The sequence below is a fragment of the Otolemur garnettii genome, unplaced genomic scaffold (assembly GCF_000181295.1).
Source record: "Otolemur garnettii isolate 467f Iridium unplaced genomic scaffold, OtoGar3 scaffold00007, whole genome shotgun sequence".
Classification (NCBI taxonomy): Eukaryota; Metazoa; Chordata; class Mammalia; order Primates; family Galagidae; genus Otolemur; species Otolemur garnettii.
Genome location: NW_003852402.1, coordinates 37,575,145 through 37,594,705, shown reverse-complemented (window position 1 = coordinate 37,594,705; position 19,561 = coordinate 37,575,145). Strand labels below are relative to the sequence as shown.

At 35.0% G+C, this 19,561-nt stretch overlaps 1 protein-coding gene across 1 annotated transcript in view; it reads left to right on the top strand.

Moving 5' to 3' along the window:
- The first annotated feature begins 4,091 nt into the window (after positions 1-4,091).
- PTPRQ (protein tyrosine phosphatase, receptor type Q) overlaps positions 4,092-19,561 on the top strand; it is a 195,259-nt gene continuing 179,789 nt past the window's right edge. Inside the window, exons 1-8 of the mRNA XM_012814160.2 lie at positions 4,092-4,148; positions 4,476-4,587; positions 5,235-5,461; positions 7,722-7,791; positions 9,946-10,145; positions 11,370-11,619; positions 13,614-13,742; positions 16,532-16,678. Of these exons, the coding sequence (XP_012669614.2) occupies positions 4,092-4,148; positions 4,476-4,587; positions 5,235-5,461; positions 7,722-7,791; positions 9,946-10,145; positions 11,370-11,619; positions 13,614-13,742; positions 16,532-16,678 (1,192 nt within the window). The remainder of the gene's footprint in view (positions 4,149-4,475; positions 4,588-5,234; positions 5,462-7,721; positions 7,792-9,945; positions 10,146-11,369; positions 11,620-13,613; positions 13,743-16,531; positions 16,679-19,561) is intronic.

Below are 19,561 nucleotides of genomic sequence, written 5' to 3'. Positions count from 1 at the left end.
GTTGTGGAGGTCTTCCCACCTCCGTGTGTGACAGGGCTTGTTGGAGGTCTTCCCACCACTGTGTGTGACAGGGCTTGTTGGAAGTCTTCCCACCTCCATGTGTGACAGGATTCATTGTGGAGGTCTTCTCACTACTGTGTGTGACAGGGTTTGTTGGAGGTCTTTCCACCACCGTGTGTGATAGGGTTTGTTGTGGGGGGTCTTCCCACCTCTGTGTGTGACAGGGCTTGTTGGAGGTCTTCCCACTTCTGTGTGTGACAGGGTTTGTTGTGGGGGCCTTCCCACCTCTGTGTGTGACAGGGTTTGTTGTGGAGGTCTTCCCACCTCCATGTGTGGCAGGGTTCACTGTGGAGGTCTTCCCACCTCCATGTGTGGCAGGGTTCGTTGGACATCTTCCCATCTCTGTGTGTGACAGGGTTTGTTGTGGGGGGGTCTTCCCACCTCCGTGTGTGACAGAGCTTGTTGGAGGTCTTCCCAACTAACTCTTTTGATCTGTTTTCTTTTATAGACACTGAGCATGGGATTGTATTTCTGTTATTTCTTAGCTTCTCAAAATGCAGTTTAGGTAAAAATCTACTGAATTAATAAGGGGAGAAATTAAGAGATATCGTAGTGCTGTATGGTGTGATATGTTGCAATAGAAAGTATGTGACTGCTGGACCCTGAAAATTGGCTGGTCCAGATGCAGAGGTGCCACAAATGTAAAATACACTTAGGATTGAAGAGATTCAGTAGAAAGCAATCAATTTCACTGTCTCGATAATTTTTATAGTGATTACATATAAAATGCTTTTGATATATTGTGTTAAATAAAATATCTTATCAAAGTTAATTTTAAATATTTAGTTTTTAAATGTGGTTACAACAAAATTTAAACTTATACAGGGTGGATATAAAATTTGTATTCAATTTACTATGTTAAACTATTTTAAATTACACATCAACTTTGTGTCCACCTGTATGTGTTGCTCATGTTACAGATTTATTGGGCAGTGGTGCTTTAGAGAATCACAAGATATATTGGCATGTTTAAGGCTTTAAAATATCCTACAACCAAGAAAAACTGCTTAACTTAAAAAGGACTTATGTGACAAAGTAGTTTGGTCCTAGAACATCTATTAATCTCTAACGATAGAGGGTACTCAGGGTTAATTTTTAGGAAATTACAGTCTAGAATAAACATTTACTAAGACTAGAATTTGCTAGCCTTAAATTAAATTGATGGTGTGATTCTTTTTATTTTTCTTAAAATTTCAAACACTTCTACTTCATTATGTGATTTTTATTGGTTAATAGTAAATGGAGAGCAGTGTTTTTGCTCTACATTTTCCTACCTTCTGAAAGGTTACATTGCATGGTGAGAAAATCATGTATTTATTATACAGTCTATTTCCAGTTAATTGAATCTTCCAGCTCGTAACCAGAAAGCCATACTACTCCATAATGATGAAGCATCGCTCCATCTCGACCTGTTTCTGAAGGCAAACCCCCCTCCTCCCTGCCCAGACTGCCACAATTTCCTATTTAATCAGCTTCCCTACTGCCACTTTTAGCTCTCTCCAATTTACATACATATTTCAGGGTGATTTTTTATACAAAAACCATCAAATTGCTTTCTTGCTTAAAATTATTCAGTGGCTTCCTGCTGCATATAGAACAAAAAAAATCTGAAATCCTTAGTAGGGCCTATCTGATCATCAGACTGTTTCTCTTCCTAACTTGATCCCAGAAACTACATTGGCTTTCCTCCATTCCTCAAGACTCTTTTCATTTTCAGGACTATCCATCTGCCTTGTTATTTGGACAAGTCTTTACCAGACTCTTGTGACAATTCCAGGCCTCTCCTCTTGATCAGATTGGCAAATTTCCAGACCACTATATTCTTCCTTCTCTTGGTGAGACACATTTCCTTCCTAGCCAAGAGTTGCTCAGGGTGTAATCTTAATTCACAGTCTAGGAAACCTTATCCCATGTCACCACCATCCACCCAGTAAGTCCTTCATGGTCTCTCATCTTCCTTTCCCTTCTCATGTCTCATTTCTGGTCTTTACGAGTTTCTTGGCTAAGACTTCATAGACATAAACTACTTTCCAGGATCCCTGAAGAAATAGTGTCAGCCCTCACCTCAAATCAGCAATATGAATTGTAGCTGATTGAACTAGTCGGTCAGACTAGACGTTTGCCTATTTTGATGTGAACTGGAGAGGAGAGTTAAGCTCTTTTCTATCAAGCTTAGAAGAGAGGATATAACTCTGGATGCAGTATAGTCTAGGAAAAGTATCAGCAGTTAGGCACAATAAAGGAATTCCACTCATCACAACCTGGATATTTCTCTAAACTTTTGCTTTGGGTTTGCAATATTCCTGAAGAGTTATGAGAAAACTGCAGTGATCAATGTGTGGAAAGTTTGGGGTTGATGCTAAGAAAATGATTGGACCTTTGAGAATGTTGCAGATAATTAATCAATTCATATCAGGTTCAGGTACTGGGGAGAAAGTTCTATTATTACCTTTAGAGGAACCCTTCAAAAGAGATAAAGAAAAGGGATTGCAGAAATATTTATCCTCCCTGATATCAGGATATTGACCTATTATGATAAGATTTCTATTTCATGCAATGTACCCTATCTGCTTGGTTGGAAAATGTACATTTTGTTTTTTTATTATATCCATTGTCAAATCATAGCAGAGTGAAGTGTTAACGTGATAAATGGAGTTCAGTGCTTAATTCTGTCTCCTTTCCTTTGGAAATGTGTTAGTTGAGTCTGTATCAGGTGTGTTTTTACACGCTTGGCTTGGTAACCTCTCTTCCTCCCCCTATATTGTCTGGAATTTGCTCTCAAGATAAGGCAGATTGCAAACCTGGCTCATTGGCAGCCAATCAGAAGAACTTTATGTGAGAACTCCTTTCAAGAAGGTACACTCAGCATAAACAAAATTTTGGAAAAAGTGGAAGCAAAGGTTGAAAAATATGGTTGAAATTGCTACAAACAATTGGTGCTTTAATACTATCGTATTTCATTTCCAATGTAAAAAATCTATCTTTTCCTTTAGAGAAACATCCAATCAAAGATTTATCATAAATTCTCATTGTTTACCCAAAAAAATTTGGTAAAAAGTTTTGGTAGATATTTTTTGCACTATCTACTCCGTGGTAAATATCTAGGTAATTCGATAAATAGTTTATACTTACTATGTTTTAACATGATCAATTTTTCAATGAGAGCACAAGTTTTCAAAAACAATCTCACTAATTATCAACCAACTAATTATCATGCAAGAAACAAATACATACATTAGTGTGTAATATTTTTATAATTATACTTAAAAACTATATATAAACTGATGTATGACTTTTGCTAATTCTGCGTGCCTGACCTCCAAGTATAATCATTTGTTACTGATTAGAGAGCATTTGAAGGATGCTTTCTAGCAGAATGATTATTTTTAAATGTGGCTCTTAAAATATTGACTTATTTTTTCCTTTGAGACTTCATGAGAATAACTATTTTCAATCTCTATTTTTCAATATTCAACCAGGGAAACAGAAAGCCTACAATATTTCTGCACATTCCTCTTCTCTGTGCTGGAGCCTGTTCTCCGGCCATGTGGAAAGGTATCGCAGGGATCTTGTTCCTGAGAGTGGCTTTGTTACTATCAGAGATCTTGGAGGTGGAGAATATCAGGTATAGTTTTCATTACTTGCTGAGCCTCCTTGTATTTATATTTGGTGCTAATAAGAAAGTTCTTTATGAAACTCATCCACCATGCAAACTTATTCCTTGGAGGGTTTTTAAAAGCCTAAGATGAAGACAGAATCATTAATGTCAAATTGATGAGTTTAAGTTTCAGCATCAGTGGACTGTTACCTTAGCAACGTCTATGCTTTTTTTTTTTTTTAAGTTTACCCTGAACCTACGGCCATCCATCCAAGGGTTCATGAATAGTTTAACAAAGAAAGGGCAGAGCTATTGAGTAATCCAGGCTCATTAATTGTGTACTTGCCAGGAGGATCTGTCTTTAAATCATTAATGCAGGCAACATTTCTCTCTAGAGCCATCAATGTGATTCTACTGCCTGAAAAATGTAATAATGATGGATTTTCTTATCGTTTTTCTTTTACTTTTTATTGGGACTTCAGAGACACAGGTATTTCATCTATACTCTTTAAAAATAAGGGATAATCAATGGGCTGTAGATTTCTTAAGATTCAAATAGTTATTACTTGTGACAAGGACATAGCATAAATAGAAAACTGACTTAGGCTTTGATGGTGCAGTAGGTTTTGTAAATTTTTATTTATTTCGTAAGTTATCTGGTCAATAGTTACATGGTATAACGAAGTTGAAATTTACAATACTATGGAAACCTTGTGACATTTTAAACAGTGTAGAGTTACCTATCGAAGTGTAAATTTTGTTTGTTGTTAGTAAAAGTTTAATTCTTTTAAGGCAATCATTTGTTTTGGTGTTCTAGGTTGATGTTTCCAGTGCTGTTCCTGGTACTGGGTATGAAGTAACCATCTCTTCAACTTCTGCTACGACATACAGCTCACCGGTCAGTAGAACAGCCACTACGAATGTAACAAGTGAGCATTTATGTTTTAAATTACTTTTTAAATAAGGTATTTGGAGACATTATACTTCAGTTGGATAGAAATAGTTATATTGGCAATTACGTACGTTATATGCATGAAAACAGTATAGAATGAAAGCAAAGTGGAAACTTAAGAAAGTGATCTGCTTACCACTTGAGTTCTCCCCGGTTTTTCTTAGCTTCTTGTATTTTCAAAGTGAAAGGTAATTACACTATAGTTGTTTTTCAGATGGATCAAAGAGACTTTTAACGATAATATTTAATCCAGAACTATGAAAATAAATTCACTGCATTCACTTAGGAAGGATTATTCAGCTTGGAAGATGGTTTCTTATTTTCTCAGTCTGTGTGTGTAAACTTGCATTAAGTTTCTTTTAAAAACGACTTGGCATCAAAAGTATATTTGGCACGTAGTATTCAGTACCATTTTCATATTTTACATTCTTATAAAAGAATGTTTTTGGTATTCCCTAAGTACTTAATCTTTTTTATTTTTTTGGTAGCAGAGCTCTGGGGAGTATAAACTCCTTAGTTCGGGGGAACTGCAGGAGTTTATATTTGTAAATACTTTTCTTACATGTTTTTGTGAAACTATAACAACTGGCCTTTTAACAAAATGATTTTTTATTTTTAAAATAGAACCAGGGCCTCCCATCTTCTTAGCAGGAGAAAGAGTCGGATCTGCTGGGATTCTTCTCTCTTGGAATACGCCACCTAATCCAAATGGAAAGATTATATCCTACATTGTTAAATATAAGGAAGTTTGCCCATGGATGCAAACAGCATATACACAAGTTAGAGCAAAGCCTGACAGTCTGGAAGTTCTTCTTACTAATCTAAATCCTGGAACAACGTATGAAATTAAGGTAATTGTTTTTCCCACTTGGCTAGGCCTTTTAACCTGTATACAATAGATAACTAAAAAATGATGAACTGAGTCATGGTCTCATACTCACTGGGAATGTGAAACTTGGTCAAATGTTACAATCTCTTCTTCATTTCGATTTTATGTATAGTAATATGTTATCTATTTTAAAAATCTTTAGTTTCATGACCTTTTGGAAAATAATAGTATCTGTTCTCATCAGCTTAATAAATCAGATTTAAATTAAATAATAAGGCTTCATAAGTGACAATATTCCACTTTTTGATTAAGCTTAAAGTTCGCTGTATTATTTTTCTCCCAACCCTGTTGTATCTGCATATCTGTTATTTCACTTTGGTACGATGGCATGAACAATTTTAAAGTGTCAGTTTTGGCTAGGAATAATGATCAATTTATTTGATTCATTTGTTGATCCATTCAACAAATATTTCTTGAGGATTTACTATGTCTTTTGTGATTCTAAAAACTTTTGGAATGTTAAATATGCAAAATTTAATAACATTTTATTTGAATACTAAAGTAAGCACTTCTATAAAGAGGTCCTAAATTAGCTAAACCACAGGAAAATGTTTCCAATTATTAGGTGATATTGATGACATTTCCAAGGGACAATAATAAATGCAGATATCTTGTGGCTCTTCTCAGAATAATATCAACATGTTCTTTAAGCCTTGAAGATAATTATATAGAGAGAAGAAAATCCATAATATTGCATATATATGTGATTATATATAACTAAGAAGCCCTTAATAGATGATAAGAAGTATTGAGAAAGAGAGGTTTTGCCAGGAAGTTCTTTTGGACTGGAGGTTGCCTATTTGTTTTTTTTTTTTTTTTTGGCCTTGGCTGGGTTTGAACCGATCACCTCCGTACTATGGGACTGTGACCCTACTCCTCAAGTCACAGGCACTGCCCAAGGTTGCCTATTTGTAGAATAAAGAGCACGATCAGAACAGGGAAACACACACCAATACCAGCGTTGCCATAATGCAAAAAGGAAAAAAAAGCCCAAACTTTCACTTGTGCATAAGTCAAAATAAAAGATCTATGATAGCTATTTCATGAAGAAACATAGGTTAAAGATTCCATATTCTGGAATCTGAAAATGTACATAACATGGATGTTTTCCATAAACATGCACATATTCAGATTAAGTCATGTGTTAAAATATGCTACTGCGGATAATAAATAAAGACTAAATTTTAATGTGTTGTGAGAAACTACCAACCTAGTTCTCCTTCGCTTTATTTTTGCAGAGTTTGACTTTTTATTCCTTTGGATTTTCTTATTTCAGGCCTATTGGGGAGGCCTCCTCTACCATTCATCTCACACTTTATACATCATTGCTGTGACCTATGCTCTGTTCAAATAAATGTTAGCCATGGACGAATCCCACAGGGCATTGGCATGGTAGAATGTGGTATCTTCAGTCTACATGGTACTACGGGGGAAACCCTGTGGAGTGTTTGACATGTATTACTTTGTTTAGTTCTCAGGATAATTCTATGTTATAGAATATGTTATCATTCCCATCTTAAAGACAAAAATGTAACTTACCCCAATTAAATAAATGGCTTAAAGTTACTAGCTGGGAACCAATCATGCTACAACAAAACCAAGATTGTCTGATTCTAGTCGTGGCATTTTGAGAGTTTTATTCTCATGATCATGGCTCAGTCTCTGTCTATTCTGTTCTATTTAACTAGATTATTCAAGTTGAAAATAATTTTTATATATTTTAAATTCTCAAATTCTTAGTCTCAATTGTTCATTAATCCTATCTTTAAAATAGTTTCACTGAATATTTATTTGTGTGGTTAGATTGTGAATTTTAAAGTCCCTTAGAATAATTGGTCTCTTGCATTCATTACAGAAATAATCATAGTGATTATTATAGTATACAGTGGATTAATTGATTGAGCTTTGGAAATAAACACAACTACAGCTGAATTCTTGTTGTACCATTTATTTCTGTGTGACCCTGGTCACAGTATTTGACGTTCCTCAACCCAGTTTTCTCATCTGTAAAATATTGACAATAATACCTTTATGTTTTGATTAGATGAATAGGTCTGAATTTGCCTTCTTCAATTATCTGAATTGAAAGAAAATAGCATCTTTCTCATTTACCCTATGAAGAAGTCAAAGTTTTATTATTTCAGATTACGTTTAAGGAGGAAGTAAAATATTTGAGCGTATATATATACTTAAATATTTATCTATATATTTGTCTATTCCAGGTTGCTGCTGAAAACAGTGCTGGCATTGGAGTGTTTAGTGACCCATTTCTTTTCCAAACTGCAGAAAGTGGTAATTTTCCTAAGTCATTTATTCTAAATTAATTTTCTCATGAGTTTTTATCATTAAAATAAATAAGGATATAAACAAAATCTGATACTAAAATATATAAAATTCTCAGCAGAATGGCCACTCAATTACTTTTTGAATCCTTTGGGATAGTTACACTGTGTATACATATATATTTTATATATACTGGGTGCCAAAAATATATACATATTTTAAATAATCTTGTTGGAAGTAAAACTGATCATTCCCCTAAAGTATAAATTGCAGGTAAAATGGATATGTAAGGCATGCCTAGGTGTGTTTGACCAGTAATGGTACCTATGATTCAACTAGTAAAAGTAATATACAGATAACATCTCTTAAAATGTCTATACATTTTTGGTACCCTCTGTGTATATATATATCAAAATATATAATAATATTTATTAGGATATATAATAATACATATTAAAATATATATTATTGTTTCTAATTATAAAAGTAGTATGTGAACAAGAAACACATAATGAAATTATCCATTGACTTTGTCATGTAAAAATCTCTTACCATTTTCTGGTTGGGCTATTTCTCCCCAATGAATGTAGGTCAATGTGACTTAATTAATAAAAATAAGCTTGAACCACGTGTGCAAGTTTATATCCTGCATTTTCCTCTTAACATCAACTCATAAGGGTTTTGTAACATTAGACTCTTGGAGATATGGATTTTTATGATTATTGTATTATTCCATCACATGCAGGCATTACCAAACTAAACAACCCCCTCTTCTTTTCTTCGGAGGAAAAATCTTGCTGTCATCCTTGAATTTTCTCTTTCATATTATACATCTAATCTATCAGCAGATCCTGCCAGCTCCATCATCAAAATATATCCCGAATCTCACCCTCATTGCTAATCATCCTATCCAACAGCATTCCCCGTAACTGCTGGGTTTATTTTTTTTCATTACAATGCAGCTACCCTGACGTTTCCTAACTACTCCCTCGTATCATGTGCACACAGCTCTCCTTCCCAGGACCTCACTTTCTCAAATAATTTATACAACTTTCATTTACAATTTGTATTTTGATGTTCTTCTGCACCATGTGAGCCTAAACTCCAGTGATTCAGCACTTTAATACCTGGAATCGCTTATTTTGTTTTATCTCGAACATTTTGTTTTATTTTGATTTTTTTCAAAGGGAATTTCTTATGTTTGTTTTCTATTCTAGAGGATATTGTTAGTTTACTTCATCAGTTTTCATATCTTACCATGACATTAATGTACATTTTTTTTCATTCTGGGTTTCTGTCACTCTCATATCAACTAAAATAGGACTCAGATTATTATTATCATTATAGATGATTAATGATTGGGAGCAAAGTATGATGAAAATCTGAAGAAAGTTGATTTTCAGGGTGTATGTACGAAACTCAAAATGCAATAATTGCAAGCTGTTTGGTGGATATCCCTTTGATATCAGGCACTAGAATGTTTATAAACATTTCAGAAATGTGCTTTTTGGTGCAAATGGATGGATAATTGTTTCAATTGGCTCCTTTGTTCATATCTAATGAAGCGACATAATTCCAAAATATTCAAAGGACAAATGTGTCCCAACTTGTTTGTATATTCACAAACAGCTACTAATTTAAGTATGTTTCATACTTATATGAAGTGTTTCATCAATGCCTATATTAGCCCAGTTATCCTGAAGAAAAGCTGATTTTTCTCAACTATAATCTTTTAATTTAAGCAAAGGCCAATTAAATATTCTTTTAAGATCTCACATAAATAGCTTTTTTTTTTTTTTTTCTTGTCTTGTTGTCCTCGGTAGAGTGTCATGGCGTCCACAGCTCACAGCAACCTCCAGCTCTTGGGCTTAGGCGATTCTCTTGCCTCAGCCTCCTGAGTAACTGGGACCACAGGTGCCGCCACAATGCCGGACCATCTCCTTGTTGCAGTTTGGGAGTGGCCGGGCCCAAACCTGCCACACTTGGCACATGGGGCTGGCGCCCTACCCACTGGGCCACAGGCGCCACCCACATAAATAGCTTTTATGCACTGTGTTGTACATTTAATTTCACATATCAGAGAAATTTTAACATCCCCAAATTATATAAATGCCATTACAATTTCATTAACTGGTCTTCTCTTTCCAATCCTCTTTTCTCCAGCTCCAGGAAAAGTGGTGAATCTCACAGTTGAGGCCTTCAACTATTCAGCGGTAAACCTGATTTGGTATTTACCTCAGCAACCAAACGGCAAAATTACCAGCTTCAAGATTAGTGTCAAGCATGCCAGAAGTGGAATAGTAGTGAAAGATGTCTCCATCAGAGTAGAGGACATTTTGACTGGAAAATTGCCCGAATGTAATGTAAGTATCATGGAACAGTTTCTATGCCTCAAAAATGTTAGGTAAACGTATGATGTCAAATTTCTAGCGTCTAGATACTATTCATCTTATCAAAGTGGTTATTACTTATTTGATTACTTATAGTATTGGGTTACAATATCATCTTATACACAATTGGCTTTATTCAGCTTTTGGGAATTCAAAAGTGAGATGTAGCTTCACTTAGGGAGCCCTAGAAGGACTTCATGAATGACTGGCTTTTTATCATAGTCTCTAGTGGAAGGGTGAACAGAGATCGTGTAAGGACAGAATTTGAGGTAGAGGATACTTACAAAGCCCTGAGGTGGAAAAATGTGAAGTGTAAGCAGAGAAAAGAGAATAATTTTACGTGACAGGAAGGGCGGGGACATGCAGATTGAATAATCAAGGTGAAATTTGCAGAGGTAGAGTTTTTTTTTTTTTTTTTGTGCGTATCTTTGATGAAGAGTTTGTTGTTTTTCTTCTCATTGATGGGAAACCTTGGAAAGTACTGTAATAATAATTTTCCTGAAATTATTTTGGCAACATATGTATTACTATTGATGGAAAACAGTCAAACTGTTAACAAAATACTATACACTATACACTGTATATTTATAATACTATAACTATACACTGTTATACACTATAACAAAATACTATAAACTATAAACAAAATACTTTCGTTTATAGAGGTCTCAAATTCTTAATTTTTGAAATTAGTATATATTTTGAATGCACGCAATTGCACGTATGTGCACAGACACTTACACGTGTACCAATAGCATTATCTTTTGAGTATTGATGAGGAAAAAAGTGATGGTAACCGTGAGAAAATGGCTTTTGTTTGGAATTTCATAAAAGCAAAATTATTTTAGCTCTTTGGCTCTTGCACTATTAACATGAATTAAAAAAAATTCTAACTAACGATTTTACTGTAGTTGTACATTTACTTTAAGCCTCTTGAAATTCAGCTTATGAAAACGATTAAGATAAAAAGAATACAATAAATATATTCTGCTTTAAAACTGTAGCACATATGGGCATAATTAAAATCCAGGAAATTTGTCCATAACTTAATGTGTTATGATATTACACTACTAACGCCCACCCATACACACAATTGAAGAATATTTGAGCACAAAGGAAAAAGAAATTAGTTACACTTCTCATATTTACCAAGACATAGAACATTATTTTTTCACTGACATTTATTTTATTTACTAGGAAAATAATGAATCTTTTTTATGGAGTACGACCAGCCCTTCTCCAACTCTGGGCAGAGCGACGCCCCCATCGCGTACCCCTTACTCATCCAGCGCAGTGGTGCAGAGCAAGATCAGCTCTGTGTGGAAAGAGCCTATCAGTTTTGTAGTGACACATCTGAGACCTTACACGACGTATCTCTTTGAAGTTTCGGCTGTTACAACGGAAGCAGGTTATATTGATAGTACCATTGTCAGAACACCAGAATCAGGTATGGGTTTATTTTTTATTAGATAAAAAACTTAAAGTATTTATAGAATAATCTCTCATTTTATCCAAATAGATCATTGTATGAGTCTTTCTTATGTTTCAGTAACCTCCCTCCCCCACCTTGTAATGCATACGAGGCTGTCTCATCTGGGCTATTTTCAGAGAGCTATGCTTTTTTGTACCATGATACTAAAATAAGTATCTCAAAGGAGAAAGCAGATTTGAAAGAAAGGATTCTTGAGCCTCAAACACTGATTCTAAAACCAGCTTTGTTTTTATTTTCTAATCCTAACAATTTTCTGTAATCGTATCTGCCATTCTAAATCATCTGCCATCACGTAGCCCCTTCTCCCACTGCCACTGTTATTACCACATGTGGCAGTGACATCGGCAACAGTGGACTGTGGATGAGATTAACATTCAGCACCAGATGAAAGCGGTCCCTAACATAGGTCCCGTGGAGCCTCTTTGCCCTGACGTTTTCCTCATCTGACAATTAAACACAATAATAGTACTTTGCTTATGGTGGTGGTGTTAAAATTAAGTAAGAGTAATTACATATTACTATGACTATCAAATTATAAAAATATATATTTCTAGGTACGGGTACTTTTATATTTGATTATAGTACTGTATCAGCATTCATGTAAACCTATATTTATCTATCTGCATTTCGTGTTCATATAAAATTTATGGGTATTGATATGGGACCATGATACAGCAGGTTTCTATTTTGTGTATGTATTATATGCAGAAGATATCCCTGAGATGTTATGTATGTTATAATATAGTATCAAGAGTTTACTTGTGATGGCTAATGTTTGAGGATACTTAAAACAATCACTATGGTACTTTCACTGAAGCATGGGATTATGTTTGCCAATGATATAACTGTCAGCTACCATTATTCTTTGTGACATATAAGTTTGAAGGTTTTTCTTTTGATTTGAATAAGCATCTCTGAATTCTGCTTTTCCTTCTTCCCTACGCTTTTCTTCTTATACAATAAAAAGGAAATAATCTCATAAAAAGGCATAAAAAGGGAAATTGGTAGACAATAATTTTTTTTGAAAAAAATTTGGAATAGCTTCATTTCAGTTAAAAAAAGTAACATGTAGATGCACATCTATGACAAATAGACTACTCTTAATTGACATTGTTATTTTCATGTGTTACTAATGTTACATTTAAATATTTTTTTTTTTTTTTTTTTGAGACAGAGACTCAAGCTGTCCCCCTAGGTAGAGTGCTGTGGCATCAAAGCTCAGAGCAACCTCCAACTCCTGGGCTCAAGCGAGTCTCCTGCCTCAGCCTCCCAAGTAGCTGGGACTACAGGCATCTGCCACAATGCCCGGCTATTTTTTGGTTGCAGCCATCATTGTTGCTTGGCGGGCCCAGGCTGGATTCTAACCCACCACCTTAGGTGTATGTGGCTGGTGCCTTAGCCACTTGAGCCACAGGCGCTGAGCCACATTTAAATATTCTAACTGTAGATTATAAATTTCACCTCAGAACAAAATATAAATAATAATATAAAGAATAAAAGATCATTGCCAATAAATTATGAGGGTTACTTCCTCAACCCTTCTACCTGTGTCTATAAGAGATTGTTTATCATGCCACAAACTTAGACTCCGTGGAATGCAATATATGTGTGTGTACAGGGATAAATGTTCTGGGACGATTTAACATTTACAATGAATATGTCACAATTAAAATAGGACTAAAATTTGAGATGTATAATCATATATAGCATTAAATAAAAGTTTTAATTATTGCACCTAAATTAATCTGATGATCCAGTATGTACTGGATGGATCAATACAATAATGCAAAATATATTCCATTTTTCCTTTTTAAAGTCAAAAAACCTTTGGTACTAATGTGATCTATTATTTTCTTTCTCTGACTTTGCGTTTTTAATGTGCATTTAATAAAATGCTCTTTTATGTTTAATCTATATTACATATTCATTTTTTCCGATCACCATTTTAGTGCCTGAAGGACCCCCACAAAACTGTGTAACAGGCAACGTCACAGGAAAATCCTTTTCAATTTCATGGGACCCTCCAACTATAATAACAGGGAAATTTAGTTACAGAGTTGAATTATATGGACCGTTAGGTAAGTCTTAACTGGTTTTGTGGTAACTTTTTGGAGAGGAATTATAAAATATTTTAGTAACATCAAACCCTTTTTAAAAGAATCTAAGATTGAAGCAATTCACATCAAGGTAAGAAGGAAGGTAAAGATTTTTTTATTTTTTTGTTTAAAACTGTAAGTGAGTATAAGGATGACAAAACATTTTTCACGTTCCATATTCTCTGGAGAATATGAAAGAATTAGAGATAACCCTTTAAGGAAAGAAGTATTAGCAGAGATGTAATCCTTCCAATATTTGAACAAGAGGACTTCCACTTGTATTCATGAAGAACAGTGGGCTTTGATTATATTAAATCAGATTCCATTTAGAATAAGGAATTTATTTCTAATAACTAGAGAGCATGCTCTAAAGATAAGGTGGACAATCTCTGTAACTTCTGCTATATTTTTCTGTGAAACTGATAGTACTCTCAAAAAATGCAGTCTGTTAAAGAAATTAACATGGTCAGCTTCAGAAAGTGAAAATTTCTCCATCTTTGAAAATAAGCAGGACCTAAACATCCGCTTGCTGAAGATATTTGGATGGGTTCAAATAGTATATTATTAGAAATGGATTTAAAAGGCTCTACAATTTGTCCCTGATCTGAGATTCTATGGTTCTATGAAGAAAGTTCAATTCAAATAATTATTAAGTAACATAAACCCACCTATTGTCATTTGGCGGCGGGGGAAGATTTGAGAAAGATACAATGTTTCAGCTAATTTAATTTTGAAATTTCTATATTATGAATCTCGTTAGTAACCGGTTTCTCATCCCTGAGTAATTTATGCTCCTAAAATTATGAAATATTTGCACTTCCCCCTAAGTGATAGTTCTCTCAATTCACCCATCTAATACACAGAAATAGACGTGGATACACAGATACATCTTTCCTGCCTGGTATTATTGTTCAGTATTTCACTGAGGTACTTTTTATATGTGAGGTTGGCTGATAAATCAAGTAAGACTTTTAGCAACTATTGTACATAGCATCATGGAAGTGAGAAGGGATCTTGACAAGAGTGGCATCTGCGGGGTGAATGTCTGATTGAATTGGTTGAAGACAGAATGGGACAAAGGCATTGGAGCCGTGGGTGTAGAAACACTTAGAGCTTCACTGCAAAGTGAAGCAGTGAACAGAAGGGGTAGAGATGGGGGTAAATGGAGTTCTCAGATTTCTTTTTAGTAGGACCATACAAAATGTTTATTTCATGATGGAAATGAGGGCAAAAAGAGAAAAGTTAATGATATAAAAAGGTGAGAATTACTGGAAGGGTGTTTGTGTAGGTAGAAGGCAGATGTTTTGCTCAAATGTGGGGCTGGTTTGAGATAAGAGTACAGATAATGACAGGTTGTAAGACAGAACATTTGGGTGCAAATACTGGCAAATATGTGGCTGTGTTAGCAGGAGTTTGTGGCAGGTATTTCCCACTGTGAGTGTTGGAGGTCTCAGCAAGGAATAGAAAGTCTACTATGATCAGTAGTATGAAGAGCAGAGGGTGATTGGACCATTGGACAGAGGAAGTTCAGTAAGACGCCAGGCATCACTTAGGGCCCATTTGAGGTGTGATCATGAATGAAGTGAACTAATCATGGGTTCCATATTTTTCTCCAGCTCCTTTCAACAAGAGAAGGGGAAGGGAATTGAAGGTTTATGTAAGCCAGTGATTATAATTGACAGTGACATTGAGGCTGGTGAAGAGTGCAAATTTGGCACGGACCAAATAAAACAAAAATGAAATCGGTGGTAAAATTGATGGTTTTGAGGCTCTAGTGGACTTAAAAATTCTTGGTTCAGGATTTTTGAGTTAGTGAACAGGAGACGGGACAAACTGATCTGAGAGAGTTACATGAAATTGAGATTATGAGAGATATGCAGCTACTGGTAATGGCGATATCTAAGTTATGATCAGGCGGGAGTGCTTGAGATAAGTTGTAGCACTAGAATATTTAAAGAGACTTCTGAGAGATTTAAGGCTTATCTCTCACAGTATTAAAATCAGCACAAATTAAGATGGCAACATTGAATCAATAGCTAAACCATGCAGAATGAGAGTAAGTGACCTTGGGATTGGTAGAAGATCCCTACAACAATGAAAGCCAGTGGATGTCTTGGTGACATGGGATTTAAGGGTGCAGACTTTTATAAGGAGGCAGGGGGAGCAGTCTTAAGTGGGGCACCTGCCCTGAAGGTCTACTCTCCCGGGAGTGGTGGGAACAAACAGACTGGCACCGTCTGAGGTGGCAGCAGTGGGAGAGAAGCAGTGTTCTAGGGAGAGAGCCAGTCTGAGCAAGATGGCGAAAGAAATATTCAAGGCACAGTGGAAGATGTTAGGAATTTTGCTGATAGACTAAGGAATTTAGGTCAGAAGCTAAACTAGAAATACTTTCTCAATATATCCTCATATAGAAGATAACAAGACTAACATTTTCATTGAATAAATTTGATTATAAAATATTATTTTTATCTGGATAAAATCTAATGTTTCTCTTTTAAATATGTCAAAAATAAAATGACAATTCAATAGTGCTTTATAATTTAATGCAAATATTTTTAAACTGGACAATTTTCATGTTCTATCATTTTCAGTAAACTGATATCAACGTATTACTAAGCCAAATGTTTAAAATATACTCGCTTTGATATTATAATACATTTGAGTGCATGGGTGAACTCTTGAATTGTTGCCTTTGGCTCTATACTTAAATATGAAAATAATTACATACTTGATTAAAGAAATAACCCATAGTTATCTTTTACTTTTCGCAGGCCGGATTTTGGATAATAGCACAAAAGACCTTAAGTTTGTATTCTCCAACCTAACACCATTTACAGTATATGATGTCTACATTGCGGCTGAAACCAGTGCAGGGATTGGACCCAAGTCAAATCTTTCAATATTCACTCCACCAGATGGTAAGAACTTCTTCGGAGAGTTAACAAGATAGTTTTGAGTTTTATTGAATTGGTAAAACATAATATTAGAAAGAGTTTGGTTTACATTTACTTAATTCAAATCACTACCTAATTCATTGTGAATATATGTTCTTCAGAGCATCAAGCCTATTGCATGCTTCCCAATAAAAGGTTCCCAAGATCCAGCAAGCTTGGAAAATATGATATACGGGTACCAGCCTGATAGAGACTCAAAATAAATTTTAGCAAAACCTCAGGAAATCATAAGATAAAATTGCTTAACCACGTTGTTTAGGGTGGAATTCTTTTTTACTCACAGAATTAGTGTTCAGAAGAATTCCTGTATTTCCAATGCTTACAACAAAATACGTCCAGAGGGATAATCGAAAGTGTATTCTAGACAAGTAAGGATTCCTGGTAGGCATATGATACAAATTTACCAGCATTTACTCTAGTTAGAGAACAATGTTTTCCCCGAGAAACTTTCCTATATGTTTTTATTAAACATCAATGTTTTTAGATGAATAATAAATACCCTTTGAAAAAAATGTTACGATCCCATGTCACCACATGGCTACACTGGACTTGCTAAATATCTGCGTTCTATTTAGGGATTGAAATTATTGAAAAAAGACACGATAATGTCTTACACTATATTAACACTTGAAAAGTTTCAGATTTGGTTTGTGTGGTAGCTAACGTACAGTAATTTACAAGTTAAGTATACACACACACACACACACACACACACACACACAACTAGACTGGGCGTGCACTTATCAGCTATTTCATTTGTGTGTTTGACCATTAGAGGGCAGCAACTATTAGAGAATTTTGCATTTCTCCCCTTCAAAGAAGTAACCCTGGATAATTTGTTGAAAGAACATGAAAATTGTGTTTTCTCTTTTTCAAATAATTTGTGTATAGTTTTAATATATGAGTTAGGAATAAGGACCCCTCATAGGGATAAGGTTCACATTTTTTTTGTATTAACATTTTACCATCGTGTTTCTATCAGAAGAGTCGGACAGTGCGGCTTCTCTACTAGACCTTAAGTTTCTTCTGATTTCCACCTACAAAGTGCCCTCAGGCACTTCCCAGAAAGGCACACAGATTTGTGAAGAGCTTTCAGATACAGAAGCACCCTTGACTCACATTTTCTCTGCCAACCCAATTTACCCACCGATGTCTGTTTTGCTGTAGAATTAAATAACTCCTGAAATGTTATCTTCTTTCAAGTCAGCTAATTTTGGTGCTTCTAACTGAATCCACAGTTCAAGGTTATAGTTTCGTGTCATCATTCTTGGGCTACAGCATTTGACAATAATAGAGAAATGATGATACACACGACACACGCAGTGCCATGTTGTTTGTTTCAGTCATTCGAACCTTCATTTCCCATTATTTTTACATTTTTTATTCACAAAATAAGAAGTCAAGTTTTAAGGCCTTTTCCCGATACATTTAACATGGTCTATTTTTCATACCCAACCGTTTTGAATGGATGACTGTATTTGAGCGATATAAAAGTCAGTTTGCTCTGAGTTTCATCCTATCCCCTTTCTGAGACACTCTTCATAAAAAATATACCCCAATGGCTCTTTGGAGGAGTCTTTTGGCAGCAGGTAAAATCTACTAAGGCCAGAGGAGCATGTTCCTTACACCCCCAGGTCAGGCCTCCTCCGTGGAATTCTCTGGGGGTGGCTCAACCTCAGGAGATGCTTTAGTGGACGGCCCGAGCAATGCAGTAAGTGTGGCTTTCTGCTTCTACAACACTAATTAGTCCTGGTCCCACTAATTAAGACCTTGAAATCAAGGAAACTTTAAACTATAAGAGAACAATCTAATAATTTATTAGAACTGTCTACTTGCAGTTAAAAATTGGTGTCTTAATCCTTTTTCAATTATTAATAAAACGGGGTTCCTGTATTTTATCCTTTTCCATTTATTAATAAAACAGGGTTCCTGCATTCTGATTAAGGTTACTCAATTTATTTTCTTCTCCATATTTAAAAGTAATCTGTAGTCTATTCAAAATAATTAGGGCTAGCTTGCTTCTTTTAAATTAATATCTTAAAACAACCTGGGCTCTAATCAGTCTGCAGATATCGATAGAAAAATGTTGTGCTGCCCTGGTAGAGAGCATGACATGTGTTAGCACATAAAGGAATTTAGATTTCATTTACACTGAGGGCTCATGGGTCAGTCCACTTTGATTAGCAAACAAAATGAACACCCTATGATTACAGCGATTCTCCTATATATTGTCTAAGGTTTCTCTATATATACCTTAATATTTAACTGAGTGTATTTCTGCACAGGCATGAAGAGAAGGTTTTGGAAAATAATGATAACAATCTCCAAGATTACAAAATGATGTCATAGAGTTGCCTATTCTAAAATCAGTGCTACATCATTTTCTTATTTGTATGAGGGTAAAAAACAAATGTTTCAGCCTCCCTTAATAGCTTTTCTGTCGCCAGTGTCACGTATCTTATAATTTTTTTTTTTAAATTTCACGATTTCTTAAAAGGAAAGAAACTATTGAAATTCTTCTCCCCCCCAATTAATAGACTGCGGAAGTGAAGGCTCATGTCCTTAGTGATTTCAACTTGTTGCTTTCTGCAGATGGTAGCAAAATCTTTGGATAAAAACCATGGAGAGCCTGTCAATTTTGGCTTCTTAGGATTTGCTGTGAGCTTAATTTTTCATATATTTTCAAAATGCACTTCTGGAAATTTAATTTGCTATATAATGGCAAAAGATGATTTTCATGTATGGTACTTTCTTCTTCTGATGCTATTTGGCTGCACTTCATTTCCTCTAATAGCTATTCATTTGAAAACTTCAAACAACTTGAAAAAAAAATAATACATAATAATA